At 49.6% G+C, this 17,918-nt stretch overlaps 2 protein-coding genes and 1 long non-coding RNA gene across 3 annotated transcripts; 1 reads left to right on the top strand and 2 right to left on the bottom strand.

Annotated features, from left to right (window-relative positions):
* Positions 1-489: 489 nt before the first annotated feature.
* Positions 490-3,806, bottom strand: PARS2 (prolyl-tRNA synthetase 2, mitochondrial). Its single transcript, XM_056497348.1, has 2 exons — positions 2,649-3,806; positions 490-1,940 (listed from the first exon to the last, which is right to left on the bottom strand). Exon 2 carries the CDS (start codon positions 1,898-1,900, stop codon positions 491-493), a length of 1,410 nt encoding a protein of 469 aa, XP_056353323.1. The 5' UTR covers positions 1,901-1,940; positions 2,649-3,806; the 3' UTR covers position 490.
* On the top strand, positions 1,911-9,256 carry LOC130256080 (uncharacterized). The gene is made up of 2 exons (XR_008841054.1): positions 1,911-2,293; positions 7,864-9,256. It is a non-coding gene; the product is annotated as an uncharacterized LOC130256080 (long non-coding RNA).
* Positions 8,072-17,337, bottom strand: DHCR24 (24-dehydrocholesterol reductase). Its single transcript, XM_056497347.1, has 9 exons — positions 16,982-17,337; positions 15,969-16,124; positions 15,428-15,533; positions 15,052-15,170; positions 14,698-14,961; positions 13,829-13,972; positions 12,736-12,933; positions 11,831-12,009; positions 8,072-10,279 (listed from the first exon to the last, which is right to left on the bottom strand). Exons 1-9 carry the CDS (start codon positions 17,237-17,239, stop codon positions 10,126-10,128), a joined length of 1,578 nt encoding a protein of 525 aa, XP_056353322.1. The 5' UTR covers positions 17,240-17,337; the 3' UTR covers positions 8,072-10,125.
* Positions 17,338-17,918: the final 581 nt, after the last annotated feature.

Raw genomic sequence — 17,918 nt, 5'->3', positions numbered from 1 at the left:
TGGCACCAAGCTGTTCCTCACAGGACCTGCCATGGCAAGCTTCCACCTTCACAGGACCTGGGTGTTCCCAAAGAGATGCAAACAGAGGAAAGTCACTTTTCTTTGTCCTTGTCTTAGAATTCTTCATGTTGAGGATGTGACAGTGTCCCCCTGTGCAGCCTTGGCTGTCCTGTGCTCTTGACAGAGGCCATGGCCAGTCTGTCCCTGCCAGGCAGTGAGGGATGGCCCTGCCAGTGCTCTCAAAGCCACACAAGGCTACAAGTGCTGGAAAAAGCAGCTGCCAGGGACCTGTACCCAGAGGGAGGAACGTCCCCAGTCCTGTGGGGGAATGTGGGCTGATTCCAGCTCAACCCCAGCACCCAGCACACCTGCAGTACACCGTGGCTGGCTCTGACGTGTGCTGGATTTGCCTCTGCCCACCCAGAGCCACGGCCAGGGCTGCTCAGATAATCTCATTGCAGCAGAGAGGACAGATTCAGAGAGGAGGCATTTAAGGGACTTGCACTTTACTCAGCAGCTCTATGATCCCTTCTTTGGTGAGGAACAAAACCTCGCTGGCGTTCTGATTCCAAACCTCAAAGACCGGGGGGTCCTCGCAGACCCTCTTCCCAGCTACAACCACGTAGGGATAGCCCAGCCTTTTGGCATCCTTCAGCCTTTTGCCGATGGTCAGCTGGGTCCGGTCGTCCAGCACCGAGTCGCCAGCCAGGTGGGGCAGTGCTTCAGCCAGCTCATCGTACACCTGCTCCAGCAGCACTGCCCCCTGCTCCTCCCTGCTGCCCCGCTTGGGGGGGATGAAGCAGAGCTGGTAGGGAGCGATGAGGCTGGGCCAGCGGATGCTGTCCTCGGTGGAGAGCACCTCGATGGCGGCCGCCAGGATGCGAGTGACGCCCAGGCCGTAGCAGCCCATTTCTGCCAGCTGCGGCTTGTTCTCGGCGGAGGAGAAGACGGCGTTGGCGACCGAGGAGTACTTGGTGCCCAGGTAAAAGGTGTGCCCCACCTCGATCCCTTTGGTCTCGGTGAGCTTCTCCCCGCACGCGGGGCACGAGGTTTGCTCTCCGTTCAGCGTCTCCACGTTGGCTGCGAAATGTCCCTGAGGGCAGAGCAGCAGCCGGTCCTCGCCGACGTCCGCCGGGAGCTGGAACTCGTGGGACGTGGTGCCGCCGATGCTGCCCGTGGCCGCCCGCACCTTGACGAAGCGCAGCCCCAGGCGGGTGAGGAGGCGGCAGTAGGCGGCGCACACCTGCTCGTAGGTGCGCCGGGCCGCCTCCTCGGAGCTGTCAAAGGTGTACATGTCCTTCATGTAGAACTCCCGGCTGCGCAGCAAACCGAAGCGCGGCTTGGGCTCGTCCCGGAATTTCCTGGTGACCTGGTAGAGGCGCAGCGGGAGCTGCTTGTAGGACAGGCCGCTCTGCGAGGCCACCAGCGCCGTCACCACCTCCTCGTGCGTGGGGCCCAGGCAGTAGCCGTGGTTGTGCCGATCCACCAGGCGGAAAAGCTCCGGCCCCATCTGGTCCCAGCGGCCGCTGGCGCGCCACAGCTCGGCCGAGCACAGGCTGGGCAGGTTCAGCTTCTGCCCGCCCACGGCCTGCATCTCCTGGTCCATCACCCTGATCAGCTTCTCCATGGCGCGCACGGTGGGCGGCAGGTAGCAGTAGCAGCCGGGGCTGGTGGGATGGATGAGCCCCGCTTGCAGCATCAGCCGCTGGCTGCGGCAGGTGGGCTCCCCGGGCCGGCCCTCGGGCCCTGCCTGGCCGCCCACGGGCAGCGCCAGCGGCTGGAAGAGCTCCGAGAGCAGCAGGCGCCTGGCCCTGCCCGGGGAGCCGCCGTGCCGGGCCCTGGTCCCGCACTGACGGGCGGCCAGCGCCGGGACACGGCACCTCCTCAGCAGGGCCTCCATGGCGGGACGGACAGGGGACGGACAGGGGATGGAGAGCGCCCTGCGGAGGGACAGAGGACAGAGCAGGGGTCAGCGCTGACCGCACCGAGACTGGCCACCCCCACACCTACCTACGTGCGGCACAGCTCACACGGACCCACGCACACCTGGGATGTACAGCTACCCCTAGACACACGTGGCTGCTGCACAGGCACACCTGCACACACAGGTGCAGCCAGCCGTGCACACCTGCGCGGCTCCCGGCATACAGGTAGCCCGTCACACCTGAGCGCTGCACGGTGCGTTCACACACCCCTGCACGCTTTTTGGGACACGCAGGTACCCGGACATGCACCAGCGCGGCACGGACACACCTGCACACACACACGTGGGAACACCTTCCGGGATGTACAGGTACCGCTGCACGGGCATGGGCACACGGGAATGCCGCGGGGGAGCGCCTGAGCAGAGACACACACCTGAGCGCGCACACACCTGAGCGCGCACACTCACACACCTGAGCGCACACACCTGAGTGCGCACACACCTGAGCGCACACACTCACACACCTGAGCACGCACACACCTGAGCGCACACACCTGAGCGCGCACACTCACACACCTGAGCGCACACACACCTGAGCGCGCACACACCTGAGCGCACACACTCACACACCTGAGCGCACACACCTGAGCGCGCACACTCACACACCTGAGCGCACACGTGCACACGCACACACGTGCACTCGCACCCTCGCGCGCGCACTTACACCCGCGGGTGCGCGCGCCCGGCCCCGCCGGCGCGGCCAATGGGGAGCTCCTCCCTGTCACGTGGGCGGACACACGCGGGCGGCGGGCGGCGCGCGCCGCTCTCGGTGGTTCCGGCGGGCGCGGCGGGCGCCCCCTGGCGGCCGGGAGGACTATCTGCCAGGAATGGCACCGTCAGGATTCGGGCGTCCCTTCCTCATTAACAAGGGCTTGGAAAACTGAGAAAGTCCTAGTTCTTGGGAGAGGATGCTGCTGTGGAACCTGCAGCTGTCCCACCGGCTCAGAGGCACAGTGACCACTTGTCCATCCTGCTCGTGGAAGAACTGACCTTCATCACCTCAAACAGCTCCTTTGCCAGCTCCATCCTCCCTGCTGGTCATGGCTTTGGACAGCTTTGTCCAGAGGGTGGGTCGGCAGGAGGCACCACAAGGCCTCAGTGGAGCCACCCTGCCAGGCCAATGACCTGCTCAAAGCACTCGGTGACAAATGTTTGCTGTTTGTCCTTGAGGAGCTGCACTTTGGGAATGGCATCATCCAGGTCAAACTCCACAGCTCAGCCCAGGAGGTTCATCCACCAGGGACAGTTCTTGCACAGTGTCCACCCTCATGTAACAGTAAAAAATAGTAAATAGAGCCAGGACAGGACAAAATGGGGCCTTGAAAGCAATGAACCCATCTGTGTCCTCTTTTAGTCCTAGGGCAGAATGTCCTGTGTGTTCAGGGGCAGAAGCACTTGGAGGGAGCCTGAAGGAGGGCTGAGAGATCCAAAGCCACCTTAGCTCATTCCAGCTTTCTCCAGTCCAGTCTGGCAGATAGACATTGCCTGGCACCTCCACTCTTCACTTTCCAGCCTTCTCCCTCAGCTCAGAGGGAGTTTAACATCTCTGGAGCACATGGTAAAGTCTTCCACTGGAGGAGGAGACAGCACTTCAATGAAGAGTTAAATAATCCTGTTTAAATATTGAGAAATAAGAAAGAATCCTTATTTTAAAAATGAGATTTGAAGAAATCTTCACCATTCTTCTATAATGTGAAGTCCTCATGTGTACTCCTGTTTAGAGAGGGCTGGAAATGAGCAAAAGCAAGGAATTAAAGAGCACATCTTTGATGCTCTGGGTTATCTAGAAGCATTAAATTCATTAAAGTTGAGCCAGTTTTGGGAGGTAACTCAACGTCCTGTGTGCCCAGAGTGACCTGTGGGAGTCCCTCAGTGGCTCAGTGCTAGAGCTGGGAAATCTGGGCCAGATTTCCTGGCTGACAGGTGGCAACTTCCCTCCCTGACCAGCCTTCACTGGTTTTGTCATGCAGTTACTTCTCCCTACATGTTTGTCACCACAATTAGACAGGCACCACAAACGCTGTTTGGGAGAGGTGCTGTGGCTGTCTGGAGGATCAGGATGGATCCCAGTGAGAAGGGAGTTTGCTCACACCTTGGACATGCAGGTGCTGCTGTGTGTCCCTCCACACCCACACTGCAAACTCTTTGTCCATCTCCTGCTTGCCCAGGAATTGTGAGATATTCACCAGACAGCTCAGGATGGGGAGGCTGTCTCCATTTCTATTGTTGGAGCCAGGGAAGTGAAACACATTTCCATTGGTGACTTATTACCTGTTGTGCTGATCAAAGGGACAAAACCATCTTGGATTGATTCACTGGGGCAGTGTTTTAACCAGGAGGGGTTAAGGCTACACAGGAGATGTGGTCTGTGGGGAAAGCTGATCTCTTATTAAATCAGCAGACAGGACTGGATGTGGGGCTCAGCTCAGGGGTTATGTGCCTGAAAGCCTGTCTGGGCTCCTTATTTTTTCCAGCTGTGCTGGTGGAACCTAATAAAGGTATTGCTGTCCCTGCAGCCTTTCACCTAACTGCTTCCCTGCTGCTTTGCTGGGGCTGATTTATGGCATTGGGGCCAAAAGCATGGCCTGAGAGGGGCGTGCCCTGCACATGGTGAGACTGAGGGGCTCAGCTCCTGTCTGGGGCCTCCCTCTTTGCCCCGAGGGATTTCCGGGAGGAAAAATGCTGAGGATGGGGAAAAGATAAATGAAAGATCAAGCAGGCAGTAGCAGCTGTCTTGAATCAGTCCCTGGCACAGCACCAAAGAGATCAAGGGGTCAGTGTGAGAGTAGCCACTGGAGTGGTGGAAAATGGTTCTTCCCTTTCCAGCAGCATCCCCAGGTAGCACCAGGCCAGGGCTAGGGAAAAGAAGTCAGGACAGGTGAGAGGCCAAGGCATTCAGTGGTCAAACCTCTCTCCACCCTGCAGAGGATTTGCAGTTTGGGATTGGGGTTGGCACAGAGTGGTGGCACATCCCATCTGCCCGTGGATGTGCTCCTACACAGCTTGTAGGGTCTGTGGCCCCACAGTGCTGGCTCACACCCTTGGCTCACTGATTTGATCCCCTCCAGAGATATTACTGTAACTGCTGGACAATGGTTTTATGCCCAGTGGAGTGGTGGTTACAGGTCCTGCCTTTGATTTGCCCCCTAGGGAGCTGCTGGGGATATAAAATTACTGCACATCCCCCCTGCACCCCAGCAGGTTTTCCCTTCTGGATAACCCTTGGGTGCTTTTAGACAGCTCCTCCTGAGCAGACACTTGTTTTTTTCCTTGCCAGGACCCTGCTGTTTTCCAGCCCTGTCTGCACAGGGGAGGGGACATTCCCTGGGGAATGGAGATGCTGGGTGCCACAGTGATGGTTGCCATGGCAAGGGCTGCCACCATCCCCGTGGTCCTTGGGGACCAGAGCTGTCAGCATGTGGCTGCAGGCAGTCCTGGGGACATGGGCAGCTGGGTGTGATGTAGCTCTTCTCATCTCCCAGACTGTCTGTGCCTGCTGGGAAGCAGCTCCTTGCACAGTGACTTTTTGCACAGCATGGTCCAGGACACCCAGCTCAAGCTGGGAGCAGCCTGGGGTGGAAGCATGGGCTGTGCTGGGCACCCAGCATGGAGCACACACAGCCTGCAGCAGGTGAGCCTGGCAGGAGCTCAGCAGTGACCTCTGCCTGCATCCTCAGGCCTTTACCCTTTTCAAGGGATGCTTGGACAACCCTTCCCATTAGTTTTGCTCTGTTTCACCTGCAAGTAAGCAGATGCACTTCATGGATGAAGGCAGCTGGGTTTGAATCCTTTTAGGTGCCAGGAGCTCCTTGTATCCTAAAAATGTCATACTCTGCTGCTTAAAAGCCAGTTTTTCCTCTAGCAGCATCAGCAGCACATTGCAGAGCCAGTGCAGGTAGGAGCCCTTCCCTCAGTACCCATTCCTGGAGCTGTATTTATCTTGGCAGCTTCCCCACAGAGAACCAGAACAAAGCCTAAAGGGCTCAAAAGCAGACAAGGAAAGCTTTAGTCTGAAATAGCCCACCTTGGCTAGGGATGAACAGCAGGAATCCACATGGCTTCTCTCCTTTATCCAGCTGAGTGAGGAACAGGCAGCTTGAAAGAGGTCAAGACATCTTCGTAATTGGTGGGGAACTTTCAGATTACACTTGAGTGTGGAGGTTGTGACACTGCTGCCCTTCACTGCAGCTGGCAGTAGGTGACTGGTGAGTGTGCTCAAGCCTGCAGGAATAATCAACTCTTTATGGCCTGCTGTGGCCAGAGCTGCTCCTGGAGGAGACTGGCTGGGCTCTCACTGGGTACTGTGTCCTCCTCTCCCCTGCAGTGTGGGCTCCCTTTGGTTAGGATGTGCCACTGTTGTTGTATCACTTACTGAGGGAGTGGCTCTGGTGCTGGCACTATCAGCCTGGTCCTCAGGGGGTTTTTCAAACTGGGGGAAACTCAGCAGCAGCCAGGAGCCTGCAGTTCACATGACAGTGCCTGATGGGATCTGGGGAGGCCCAGGAGCAAAAGACAAGAGAGAGAAACTGCTGGAATTGTACCATGCCTTCCCTGGGATAGATAGGGCTGACAGGAAGCATGACAGACAGGATTCCCTGTCTGCTCTCTGCCTGGCTGAACACAGAGACTTAAAAGGAGGGGGGTAATGACACTGCAATTGAGCAGTAATTAACTATTTTCAGCTGGGACTTCAGAGAAATTACATCCATGAGAAGAGGATGCCAGATCCTGCACATCCTCCCAAGGAAGGTGTGATGGCACATACAGCTCACTCAGGGTTAAACACATCCTTTCAAACTCTGCTACTGCTTAGAAGAGTTGATCATACCTGTTGTGGGTGGTGTTACCACACCTGAGTAGCCCCAGGTCCACCACAACTCCACAGAGAACTGGGTCTGAAAAAGTGCTACCATAGCAAAGATGAGCTGGGAATGAAAACTTGAAAGCAATAAAGAAAGTGAGATGAGCAGAAAATGTCAGCAGCAACAAAAGCTGGCCATAAAAATGTACTGGAAGCATGTTGGCTCTCCTAGAGTTAAGCTTATCAGGTCTTGAACAAGTGTTTAGACCAGACAGGAATAATTAAATCTAGGTGTAATTACATGTTAGTTGTGGCTGATTAAATATGCTAATTAATCTGCAATTATCATTTGGTGGGGGGAGATAATGGAACACAGGTAAAACTGCAGCGATTTAAGGAAATCCTGGCTATTGTTCCAAAGGAGGAGGGCTCTGAAGGGAAACGCCTGCGAGGTCTCTGAAGGGAAATGCCTGAGCAGTGATGTGGGTGAGGGAGGGTGCAGAAATGCTGCTGGGGCAACAAAGCAGGGTTGTGAAACAGCCTAAGCCAAGGCCAGCATGGAGAGTGATTAAAGATAGGAAGGGCTTTGGCACCTGAACTGCAGCTTCAGCAGGGCTGAGGCACTTGGCAGCCTGGCTTTCTCCTGGGAAAAGAGCAGTGTACACCCTGGGAGATGGTGTAGCAGCTGTGATCAGGGAGGGGCAGAACACTTGCCACTGAGCCTACAGAGCTGCCATGAAGGTGTTTATCAAGGAGATAGAAGAGGTGGGTGTGAAACTCCTCAGGCTGAAGACTGCACTGAATCTTCACTTGCACATTTGGCTGCTCATTCAAGGCAGGGATTAGATTTATTAGCATGAAATGAGAAGAATGAAGTAACCACCCACTGCCAATGGGTAGCAGCTAAATGCAAAATGGAGTTTGTCCTCCTTGGACGAAATGTCACAGGGAAAGAATGAAGTGATTGCGTGTGTGTGTGTAAAAAATTGGGACAAATGGCATAATGAAGCTGTGTGGAGCTAGTGGGGCATAACTGAAGGGTTAAAGGCTCAGCTATGAGGTATTTTTTTTATTGCAGGTGTGTCTTGGGGCAAAGATAAATGAAGGTTCACAGACTTCAAAGACATTCCTACAAACATCACCTCCCACCACCTCCCTCACAATGCCTTGGGTCTCTTACCCAGACTTTTCTCAGTAATCGCTGGCCATGTGGAACGACACAAGAAGCAGAGAGAAATGATAAGCAGCTGTTGAAAAGCAAGCAATCACTCATTACAAGACACCCCTTGGAACAGTACGCCGGCCAGAGCTTTATTTTCAACCAAAAACCAAGAGCAACAGCAATGATGTGTGTGCATGTGTGTGACTGATACACTGCAGTACCAAATCACAGCATACAAAGTTTGCCAATAAATTAAGGAGTGAAAAAACAAACACAGTGCATACCTAAAGATCATCAGTACATAAGTGAAACACAGCCTAAGTAGAAGTATTTGCATATCCTCTAGCTGTTTTAACATTGCCCTTTCAAAGCTAACCAAACCATTCTTGCTCTGTGCAGACTATCATAAAAGCACTGGGCTAAATCGTAGCTTCACCCCAGAGACAAATCCCTCGTAGGGGCAGGAAGGCAGGTCACACCCTGAGAATCAACACTTGCCTTCCTGTGTACCCCTGGTGCAGCCAGGAGGCGTGGCAGGCACTCCTGGATCACTGACACAGCTCCAGGGCTCGGGCAGCACTGAGGACACTGCACTGGCTGTGTCTCCCCATGGAATGCTGCCCCTGTGCAGGGTTTGAGGGGGTACCTTACTTGCACACAGTGTGCATCACTGAGTTGCAGCCCAAGCTTATTCCTGCTACTGCTTTATCATTGGTTTCATCTGGACCTTAAACATCCATCTATCAATAAATAAAATCATTGGTTTAGCAAGCATAATAAAATTACACCTCCCACTGGTAACTCTGAGAAGTTCTCTGTCTTACCCCCTACACAAGCCTCAAGAAAATGACTTTCTTTTCCCTCAGGCTCAGTGAGGTTTCAAGTAACAATTTTCAGTACTGCTTGGACAAGACACAGGCTTGGTTTGGAACCCTGATTTTGCCTACAGGGTTAAAACATTTCCACACTTCTACACTCAACTGTATCAAGTCCACGACTGTGCCATTTTCACCTGTGAGCAGCAGAAGAGGGAACTAACAGTACTTGCTGTTATTTCCTCTCCAGGTGACTGAAACAGTCCTTTTACAAAGCCTATCAACCTAACCCAGCTAAAATGAAAAGCAAAAATGTCACTCAAGTCAGAACCGAAGCCTGTGTGTATCAAGTCTCACATCACCAGTTCTTATCCACAGCCACTTGCTCTAACAAACCTCCTATAAACACAGCCTTGACTTCCTCCTCCTACAGACCAGGACAGAACAGTCTGAGATAAGCCATATCTTCCTCCAACTGAGTACTTATAAGGCACTAAAATTAAGCCACAACAAAAAAAAAAAAACACCTCAAAAAACACAAACCCAAAAGAAACCCAAATAAACTGACCCACAAAGAAATTAAAATTTGGCTATATTAAATAGCAGCAATATTTTTTTTCAGTGGTCTACAAAGCCAGAACATTGATACTTTGGGGCAAAAAAACCAATGCACTGTTGGCCAACTACAAAACACCTAAAAACCTACATCCATTCACACTTCATAATCAAAATCAGTACAAATCTGATAGGCACAAGTAAAAAGCATCTTCCTCACACCTCAATGCTCAATTTTCCAGCAGAAGCCACGCCTGGGGAGCTCAGCTGCTGTGCAGGACAACGTGGGCAGCCCAGCACCACCATCACACAGCTGGAGGATGATGGAGTGTGGATGAGCCACTGCAGAGCTGCTCCAGGATGCTGACTGGAGGCAAATGTTTTTAACAACATGATTAATTAGACAATGTGTTCAGCTTTGGCACCTATTTCTGAGCCCTCCCTCCCGTTTTCAGAAGTCATGTTAAATATAGCTGTGGTACACAGCTGGTGTAACTCCAGTGTCTTCATCCATTCCCATTATTTTTGTTCTGCTTGGAAATAGGTGAACTCACCTATGTCACTACATTAGATACAAAGGCTAGCACTTCAGATTTCTTAAAAACAATCACTCTGAGTTTGGAAAACGTCTTAAAACATACGAAGAAATACTAAACATAAACGTGTAAAGCAGGAATTCATACCTTTAAACATCAATAAGAATGAGCTTATTTGGAGAGCAATAAAGCTTTTTTTTTTTTTAAAGGATATACTGACTAGCTATAGGTAAATTCCTCTTTCCCTGATTGCTTGGTGAGCTCAGCCAGGCTCAGTGCCTTGCAGCTTTGCAGATTTTGTCATACACTTCTGGAAAGGCATCCTTGCAATTCATCTGCTCCCTCAGCTTGTGGTACAACGAGCCATCAAACATATCCCAGAACTCCTCACGGGTCATGTAACAATCTGCATACAGCATCTGGAAACTGGAGAGAAGGGAAAAAGAAGAGACAGAGATTCAGTGTTCATTGAGACACAAGATTTGATACAGAATATTAAAAATAAATTCAGTGCAAGCTATGAATAGCAAATACTGCTTTTGAAAAACAAGCAGATACAATAGCTCACATGGATTATGCTGGGACACTAAGCCAATTATATTTTGTGGATTTACTATTTTTTTTCTGCCTATTTTCTTAGGATCCACGTAGGTGCAGTCATAGAATCTCATATTTGCCTGCATTACAATATCCATTCAAGAGAGATGTAACAATACATCCTTTGACTTTTTCATTTTTCTGGACATTGAGAATAGAGCTAGGAAAGCAAGACACCACAAAATGAGACCAGGCTAAGAAGATAAATTCATAGTGTAAACAAAGAATGGTATAACAAAGGTCCATTTACAAATTAAATCCTTCTTCAGCTGTGGACTCTTCCTCACTTCCATACTGTGCTCTATAAGCTGCAGCTACCATCAGAGTACAGAAGCAAAACACAACCTAACATAAAAGCTCTATTGTTTTGTGTGATTACAAAATGGCAAGATTAAGCATTTATCCATTGTTCATTTCCCAGTGACAGGTAGAAAACAGACCAAACTTTGTCAGTAAAGAGCTTTAAATTAAAATCTTAATTTCAAGTTAATGAAAAAAAGCTTAAAATCAACTTTGGGTTGCTTTGTTCTCTGGCAAATCACTTCATGCAGCTCAAAGTCATTTGCAGTCCCCAAATCATCTCAAAGCAGCCTTGCCATTATTGCTCAGCCACATGGGACATGATCACTGTTAGACTGAGAAGTAGGTCAAAATAGAAATGGGGATAAATTACCCTGATGGTGTAAAAACACCATGTTGTAGCTTTTTGTTCCTGAGAAACCAGCCTGTGGCTGCTTCTCCACTGACACCGCTCCAGCAAATTAGGCTGGCTCGAGTCCGTGACAGATGGTGGGCACATGGCTCACACCCACTGTGGTCCTGTGCAATAGGAACCCAGGCAGGGAAAAGGAAGCTCTGGAGCACAAGTTTTGAGGGAGGAAAGAATGCCACCAGCACACAGGGACTGACTGCAGGGACAGCCAAGGCTGGGCCCCTGGGCAAGGACATCGTGCTGCAAGGACGGGGCAGAGCTGCTCCATGAGGCTGCAAGGATGCAGGGAGAGCAGTCCCAAGGGCAGCCAGGGAAGCTGTCCAAACTTCTGGGATTCCTGAATGATGTATTCCAAGGATGTATTTTGTAGCAGCAGACTCTATTCCCAGAGCAGCCTGGAGCTGAAAGGTGACTTGAAATCACCAGCTCCAACTATACCACAAGAACTTCAGTGTGTCCTTTTGTTCAGTTGGTTTTGCAAGCAAATAATAAAGTGAAATCATATTTGAAACCCACCAAAATTAGAAATGTAAATTAGTTTTCAATTATTGTTGTGGTTAAATTAATGCAATATTAAATATTAAAGCTCTGTGGAGTAAATAACTGTGATTAAACCACATGGGTGTGAATTATGACATTATCACTATTCTGAGGAGTGGGGTCCTTACCCGTGCACACTTCTTACAAATTTCTCCATTTGCCTCATTGAAGCTCTGGCTTCAAATTGTTTGCTTTTGGGCTCTCCATAAGCTCCTATATCCACGTAGAGTTCAGTTTCATTTCCTTTGGGATGGACCATACCAGGATTGTTGGGCAATATGAAAGGACATAACCAAATAGGGTACACCTGCAGGGGCAGGAAAACACTTTATCACTTATTTTCAAACACAATCATCCTTTAAGTTCTTTGACAAATGTGGCAAAATGAAGAGAGTTAAAACTTCCCCCTTCCTTTCAGCTCTGCCTTCCCAGCTGACCTGGTGTTGTTTTTAGCTGGACTTTCTAATGACCATAACACAAACAGATTGAAAATGTCCTCCTAGAATTACATCTCCCCTTAAATATTTGAAATTAGAAGGTAAAAAAAAAAAAAAACAAACCTACAAACTGATCTCAAATAACAACTGAATAAATATTCTGAGCCAAAAGACAAGGAAGTGTTTTCTTTTTCAGGTCAGTCCAAAATGGAAATTATCAAAATTGAAATTCTACACTAACTAAAATAAACTCAGAAATAAAAGCAAGGGAAATTAAACTCTACAGTTGGCATTTAGTTAGACCACCAATCATTTAAAGTGAAGACCAGTTAAAATTTTAGTGATAAAATCTTTTAGAAAGTGATAAAATCTTTTAGATTCTACCAAAGCTTGGATCTTTTATTTAATTCTTCTCTTTTTCAGCAAGCTATGTTTATTTCTGCTGCAGCCTTGCATCATGGACTCACAAAGCACAGCACTCCCCAGGACACAATAATGACCTTTTTGCACAAGCAGGACATTATGTCTTAAGATCGTCACAGCTCTTATCACAAACAACCCAAGATTTGCTGTGTTCTAGGGAGATGTGTTCTTACATTAAGGTCAACGTGGAAGGTCTGGATGGATTTTTCAAGGCTCTTCATTGGCACCAACATGTCCTGCACAACGTGGTGCTGCTCGTACAGCTTCCGAATGGCTTCTCCTTGGGTGAGCTTTAACAGGGAGATTTTTGGGGGGACCATCCAGCCAAACAGGTAACGGAACACAGGGTTATTGCCAAAAGGAATGATATCCTTCAGAGAGGAGAGAAAAAGAATTTGACTCCAGAATGTGTGAGTGGACCAAAAGAACACTTCAGAGTCCTCAGGGCAATATGAAGCCAGATTTTCAATAAATTTAATTGCTAATACTTTGCTGTAGTAATAAAATAAAATACAAATTAGCAGATTTGGACTACAGAGCCCTGCCCCAAGGCTCCTCTGGTTAGCACTGATTTTCAGTTGTATGAATCACAACATAGCCAGCCCCAAATAATTTTAGAGAATAAAGTTCAGAAGCTATTATCCTGCAACAGCCAAGGGAGGAATGCACAAGGAGGTAACCTTCCAGAAATTTTGCAAGAATAATGAAATTTCTCAAACGTATTTTCAACCTGTAAAATTTTAATTACCACCTGCACAGCCAACTGCTGTTTACCTTCTGCAGGAGCTGAAAGGATCTGGTACCTCACTCCCAAAATTGAAAGTGTAGGAACAGGAGTATTTCAGAATGTCCAATCAAGTTTTGCGTAAGTACACATGACATTTATGAAATTCAATATAATGACCCAATGACAATTACTTTATATGGGGGAGTTTGTTAGCCAGCATTTCACATCCATGTTTTTCCTACCATCTGAATTTTAAAATCACTCAGTAGGTACAAAAATTTAATGCTGAAATGCATACTTAAGGTCTAAATTCAGAAAAGCACTAAACCAAAAATTAGGAGTTTCTGATACAATGCCTTGTATGTGAAGTGTCTTTGGATTTGCTGTACCCAAATTCAAGACTTGCCATAAACTTTGCTGGTTTTTCTGCCATGAAAGGCAGAAGTTGCTGCCAAAGGGAAGAAGCTACATTGTACCTACACTGTGAAAAGGCAGAGTACCTTCCTGCAGATATATTTGAATTTTGGAACTGGTCTTACTTGGAGCTCCCAGAAGATGCTGCGAGTATGTCTGTGGTAATAATGTCTGGAAGGAATGTATTCTACTCCAGTCCTGTCAGCTTTCAAATACTTCTCCACATGCTTAAAGAACCATGGCTTGTAGTAGTTGCCAATTCTGTTTATCTACAAGAAAACATGCATTCATTAGATAACAATTACACCTTGCTAGACAGAGAAAGTCCCCAAATTCCTTTCCAGGGAGGAATCTGTGTTATACCCTCTGGATAAGGCTGTCACAAGACATCTAGGGAGCCTTCACTCCACCACCTGCAAGGCTCCTTCTTACCTTTCTTGCCATTAAGGTTTAAGTAAGGCTTGCCACTGACAAACTATGTAATGAATGTGACAGAACTGAATTCCTAAAATGTCAATCTCTAAACCCACCATTAATCCAAAATCTCACATGGCAAAGAGGAAACATCTGGGTGGAGGATTTCATGAACACTTAGCATGACCCTCCTGTGCATGACCCTGATATGTTTTTATTAATATTAACAGAATTAAAAGCTTGCTTGGAAAAGTTACTCTGAATAACTGCAGTTCAAAGCAGCATTGCTCAGCCTGAGGAAAGATCCATCTCTTCCTCCTCAGGTACTGAAGTGAGGAGGCTGTAGACTGAATTATTTGCTAGAACAATGAAGTCAGTGGGTCATTTCTCATCAATGAAAGAGATTTAGAGAACAGACTCTGTTATAGTAGGAAAAAGGTTATGCTTTAAAATATTCTGATGGACTGATCCAAATTTTAATTAAGAGATCATTTCAATTTTATAATGGTTTTATCTTAGCACAGCTTCAGTTAGACTTTGGGAGTATTTTTTTCATTGTGAGCAACTTCCCTTTAGTTACCTTGCTTTGCTCAGCTTCATCAGTCAAGACTCCTGTCATGATGACTGCTTCATCCAAGGAATACAAAAGTCCTTCCACAAAACTATTCTCCTTTTTCTTAGACTCTTCAGTGAACTTCTCACAAATCTTCTGCAGTCCTCTTACTGGCTCATAATGTATTTTCACATATTTCTTGGCAGGAATCATTTTTATTTCTGCTGCAACCAGGAAACCCAGAGTACCACAAGACCAAGGCACTGCATAAAATAGGTCTGAGTTTTCAGTCTGCAAAAAGTATGTCATACTAAATCATATATCCACACCAATAACTGTCAATGACATTGTAAATGATAGCAAAGTAACATTTTGTCTTACTGGTGAACATCTCACAAGGCTTCCATCAGCAAGAACAAGTTCGTAGGCCACACAGGTGTGCTGAAAAAGTCCATAGATATGGGATGAAGACTCAATGCCAGTTCCCATGATCAGGCCACCTTGTCAAGAGAGCACACAACAAATCAAATGAAACACTCTAAAACGTGGGTGATTTATGACAGCAAACACCCACTTTATAGCTTTTTTAAGACTATTAAAAAAACAAGGAAATGCTTTTAACACAAATACCACAAAGAACATAAGGTTCAACAGAGTATTTCTAGAACCTTTAAAACACCACAATGTTTTACTGAATAAAAACTCTAATGAAAAGTGCAGCAGAGTCAGTGAGTCTCTGGTCATCAGTGCCCCTTACCTACTGTGAGATCATCAAGCTCTGGTACCACAGGAATAGTCCAGCCCATGGGATTCAGGTGTGCAGTCAGCTGGCCCATGGACACCAAAGGCTCCACACGAACGACCTAAAAAGGAAAAAGAAACAAACCTCAAGTTCTTAACAAACATAAATTAAGAGTTCGGCATTAATGATGACAAAATCTGGCTAACCGGATACACTTCCATCTGTTATCAGAACTCAGAGACTCACTTTCCTAACAGAGCTACTAAAAATAGTGGGAACTGTTTAGTGATTCCTCCTCTGCCTCAACATCTTGTTGCTCAGTGCCCAAACCCATAAATCAATCTGGTCTTTTAGACTTCAGCACATAAAAGCCAAGCAATTCCATATGCTGGGTTTTTCAGATAGAACGATCCAAGCACACATTGCAAACCCTTGAAATTTGATAGGTCTGCTCCAAAATTTTGTTCTTTGTAGAATCTAATCCCTTCAGCCCTGAGTACTGTAAAGAAAACGGTAAAATCCATTGCAGTGAATGCTTTGTGGTGGAATTTGTTACCTGTCTTTCACTGTCTACTTCCAGAATGTCCATTAAATTGATCATGATGTTCTTGTGAGTTTTCTTGTACTTCCCAACACGGAGTGACACGGTGAGCCAGCCAGGCCTGCCCGTGCACATGTATCTCTTGCTGCCTTCCTTCTTCCATTCCCGGACCTGCAAGAGCCAGCAACTGTCAGAGCAGGGATGCTCTTTGCAGAGCTCTGAACTTCTAAATAAAGTACAACCAGAGTGGTTTAGTTATGGAGAGGACACATTTCTAATATCCTGTAGCTCTGGGGTTTTCTTTTGGGAGAAGGATTAAGAAAGATAACAAGACACTAAGAGAGAGTTAAAAAACCCTTTCTCTAAGGGAGGTATTATCAGTGTTCCAATCTCAGTTCTAATCCAAAACACACAAAAAGTGGGCTGAGCCTGTAAATGACCAGGCAAAGAGAGAAAACCTGGCCTAGTGGAAGCAACCTTGAGCAACCTGGTCTAGTGGAAGATGTCAGGTTGGAATGAGATGATTTTTAAGGTCCCTTCCAACCCAAAGCCTCCTAGGATTCTAGGAAAAGCTGAGAAGGCAAATGTGTAAGCCATACATATGAGCCCTGAATTCTGCAAAACCACAGCGGTTAACACCTAAAGAACAAACAATTGCATTTTCTCCAAAGCTGAGTTGCTACTGGAGCTGTTTAATAAAAACCCAATCAACACTCCCAACCCCTCCAAGAACAACGCCATGCACACTAATATCTGTGATGCGAGACAAGGCAGGAAACAGAAGCGGACGTGACAGAATTACCACAAATACCAGAGGGCACAGAATCACCACAGACATCTGCATTTCTGGGTGGAGCAAAACTTTAATCAGCCCACGGAGCACCTCCGGGAACTTCGCTTTTCCCCGCTCTGGACTTTGCCCATTCCGGGTGCGGAATGGCGTGAGGGGGGGATGACAGAGGGACAAGGACACGCCGTGCCCCCCAGGCCGCGGTACCGGGGGGTCCCGCGGGGCGGTCGCGCCTCACCTGCTGCTGGATGTGCCGGACGCGCTGGGCGTGCTGCCGCGGCGCGCTGTGCAGGCGCCACACGGCCCAGGCGCGCAGCTGGTAGTAGATGTCGAAGAGGATGGAGAGCGGCAGGAGGAAGAAGCAGACGAAGACCCAGCGGTGGTGCACCAGCACGGCCTCCAGCCCGCGGTGCCGCACCCACAGCAGCAGGAGCAGCAGCCCCGCGCCCACCGACCACAGCGCCGACATGACGCCCACCGCCCGCTCGCGCTCCATCACGGCCGCGCTCCCTTATGGGACCCCGCCATGCCGCGCCCGCCGCTCGCGCGCTCGCCGCCCGGGCCACGCCCCCCCGCCGCCATTGGCCGAGGCGTGAGGCGAGGGGAGGGCGGCGGCCAATGGGAGAGCTCCGCCGAGATCGGACCAGGCGCTGAGGGCGCCGATTGGCTGCGCGCGGCCGGCCCCGCGCTCCCCCTCATCGCCGCGGCCACCGGGCCCCCCCCGGGGCGGGGGTGTCACCGCCTGGGGACAGGGGGGACACGGCTCGGACAGCGGGCAGGGCTGGGCATGGGCACCGGGACAGGGCTGGGCATGGGCACCGGGATAGGGCTGGGACACCGGACAGGGCTGGGCTTGGGCACCGGGACAGGGCTGGGACACCGGGCAGGGCTGGGGCTGGGACACAGGACAGGGCTGGGGCTGGGACACCGGGCAGGGCTGGGACACCGGGATAGGGCTGAGGATGGGCACCGGGACAGGGCTGGGACACCGGGCAGGGCTGGGACACCGGGCTGGGCTGGGCATGGCACCGGGACAGGGCTGGGACACCGGGCTGGGCTGGGCATGGGCACCGGGACAGGGCTGGGACACCGGGACAGGGCTGGGGATGGGCACCGGGACAGGGTTGGGACACAGGGCAGGGCTGGGCATGGGCACCGGGACAGGGCTGGGTCAC

Source organism: Oenanthe melanoleuca, chromosome 8 (assembly GCF_029582105.1).
Source record: "Oenanthe melanoleuca isolate GR-GAL-2019-014 chromosome 8, OMel1.0, whole genome shotgun sequence".
In the NCBI taxonomy this organism is placed as follows: Eukaryota; Metazoa; Chordata; class Aves; order Passeriformes; family Muscicapidae; genus Oenanthe; species Oenanthe melanoleuca.
The sequence above is the reverse complement of the archived record's forward strand: the minus strand, read 5'-3'. Positions and strand labels throughout refer to the sequence as shown.